Source organism: Eretmochelys imbricata, chromosome 6, assembly GCF_965152235.1.
Source record: "Eretmochelys imbricata isolate rEreImb1 chromosome 6, rEreImb1.hap1, whole genome shotgun sequence".
In the NCBI taxonomy this organism is placed as follows: domain Eukaryota; kingdom Metazoa; phylum Chordata; order Testudines; family Cheloniidae; genus Eretmochelys; species Eretmochelys imbricata.
This window is the reverse complement of record NC_135577.1, coordinates 3,458,040-3,460,164: the sequence shown is the minus strand read 5'-3', so window position 1 is coordinate 3,460,164 and position 2,125 is coordinate 3,458,040. Positions and strand designations below refer to the sequence as shown.

Sequence of the window (2,125 nt, the reverse complement as noted above, 5' to 3'; positions counted from 1 at the left end):
AGGGTCAAAATGTGTAAATCAGAATAAATTGCAGGGTTATGCACTTTCCTAGAGATAAAGGATTTATTTTTTCCCTCAGAAGAAGTGAAGGAGTTTTGGGTTTTCCCATCAGTTGTTACAGGTTCCATTCCACGACTCAAAGGGTCTCTGTGCATATGACCACCGTTCTTTATATTAGCATACACCATTTTCATAAGAACTAATGCCTTCCTTTGTGGTTGATTCCGCAGCGAGCACCCAAGGCTGAATGAATGGCGGGAGGAAATTGTACGACAGTGACCGAGTTCATTCTCACAGGACTGACAGATCGTCTGGAGCTGCAGGTCCCCCTCTTCGCGATGTTCCTAGTGATCTATGGTATCACCCTGGTATGGAATCTGGGAATGATGGTTTTAATCAGGATCGACCCCCGACTTCACACCCCCATGTACTTCTTCCTCAAGAATTTGTCCCTCGTGGATGTCTGTTACTCCACAGTCATCACTCCCAAGATGCTGATGAGCTTCTTAGCCGAGAGGAAAGCTATTTCCTACACAGCTTGCATCATCCAATATTTTAGCTTCATATTGTTTGTCATCTCTGAGTGCCTTCTGCTGGCAGTAATGGCGTACGACCGTTATGTAGCCATCTGTAACCCGCTGCTGTACACAGTCATCATGTCACCAAAGCACTGCCTACGGCTGGCGGCTGGTTCATATCTATGGGCCTTCCTGAACTCTGTGATACACACGAGCGGTTTGCTAAGATTATCCTACTGCCACTCCAATCTCCTGAATCATTTTTTCTGTGATATCAACCCGCTTCTAAAGCTCTCCACTTCTGGCACCTATGTCAACGAGCTACTTGTTTTCCTCTTTGGCAGTCTGATAGAGGTGATCAGCATTGGGACCATCCTCATCTCATACATCTTAATTATTGCAACTGTGCTGCAGATTCGCCCCACCGACAGCAGGTGCAAAGCCTTCTCCACCTGCACCTCCCACCTGACGGCCGTCTCCATGTTCCATGGGACAATTCTCTTCATGTACTTCCGACCCAGCACCAGCTACATGCTGGACACAGACAAAATGGCCTCTGTGTTCTACACGGTGGTGATCCCCATGCTGAACCCCCTCGTCTACAGCTTGAGGAACAAGGATGTGATGGATGCCCTGAGGAGAGCAATAGAGACAAAATTGAGGGCCCATTTTCCCCAAAGGGTGTCATAATAGGACAACCAAATCATTCAACGACTGCTCTGCACACATAGGGCTTGTTTCCACTATGGGGTGGATCAATGCTGTGGCGATTGATCCACTGGGGGACAATTTAGCAACTCTAGTGAAGACTCACTGGATCGACCCTGATTACTCTCCCATTGACACTGGTACTCCACCAGAACGAGATGAGTAAGGAGAGTCAACAGGAGAGTTTCTTCTGTAGACTCAGCAAAGTGTGGACCCCACAGTAAGTAGATCTAAGCTATGTCTATTTGAGTGACACTACTAACAAAACTCAAATTATGTAGCTTAGATTGACCTGTTCCCTTAGTGTAAACTAGGCCATGTGCTCTGATTCAGAAAGTCCATAAGCACATGTTTAAGTATGTCTCCCTTTGACTTCAGTGGGACGTAACCATATGTGTAAAGTTAAACGTATTTAAGTGCTGCCTCAGACAGAGATGCTTTTCTGAATAGATACCTTATGTGCATAAAAAGGCCATGTCAATTATTAAATGATGGTTTGGCTCCCCTGTATCTGTAGTAAAATATTTTGAAATTGATTTTTCAGTGTAAGATGTAATACTGTGATTCGAATATTGTTTAGAATTACTGAATAAAAGGGAAAAGTTGACACTGCAACAATGGATTCATAAGCAATAACGAGGACTGGTTTGATACTCCAAAAACATTGACAGATATTTGTTCAAATAAATTTTGTGATTTTGCTTCAATCAGATCCACAGCCCAACTCATCTGTTTTCTGGGAGGCATTTGAGTGTGTGTAATTCCACTGAAAACCATGTCTGTTGAAAGGGAGAATGTCATGAGTGCTCACTCAGATATAATATTTTGTCAGTACTCACACCAAAAATCTCCCCCGCCCCCACCCCACACACATGCAGACAACTCTTTGTGAGTTTAGG

General features: G+C 44.3%; 1 protein-coding gene across 1 annotated transcript; it reads left to right on the top strand.

The window, feature by feature from the left end:
• Positions 1 to 251: 251 nt before the first annotated feature.
• On the top strand, positions 252 to 1,208 carry LOC144265930 (olfactory receptor-like protein COR4). The gene has a single exon (XM_077819018.1). The coding sequence runs from the start codon at positions 252 to 254 to the stop codon at positions 1,206 to 1,208; it is 957 nt and encodes a 318-aa protein (XP_077675144.1).
• Positions 1,209 to 2,125: the final 917 nt, after the last annotated feature.

What these genes read in the sequence shown, in the direction of transcription:
- LOC144265930 (XM_077819018.1), top strand. Translation starts at nt 252, where the DNA reads ATGGCGGGAGGAAATTGTACGACAGTGACCGAGTTCATTCTCACAGGA.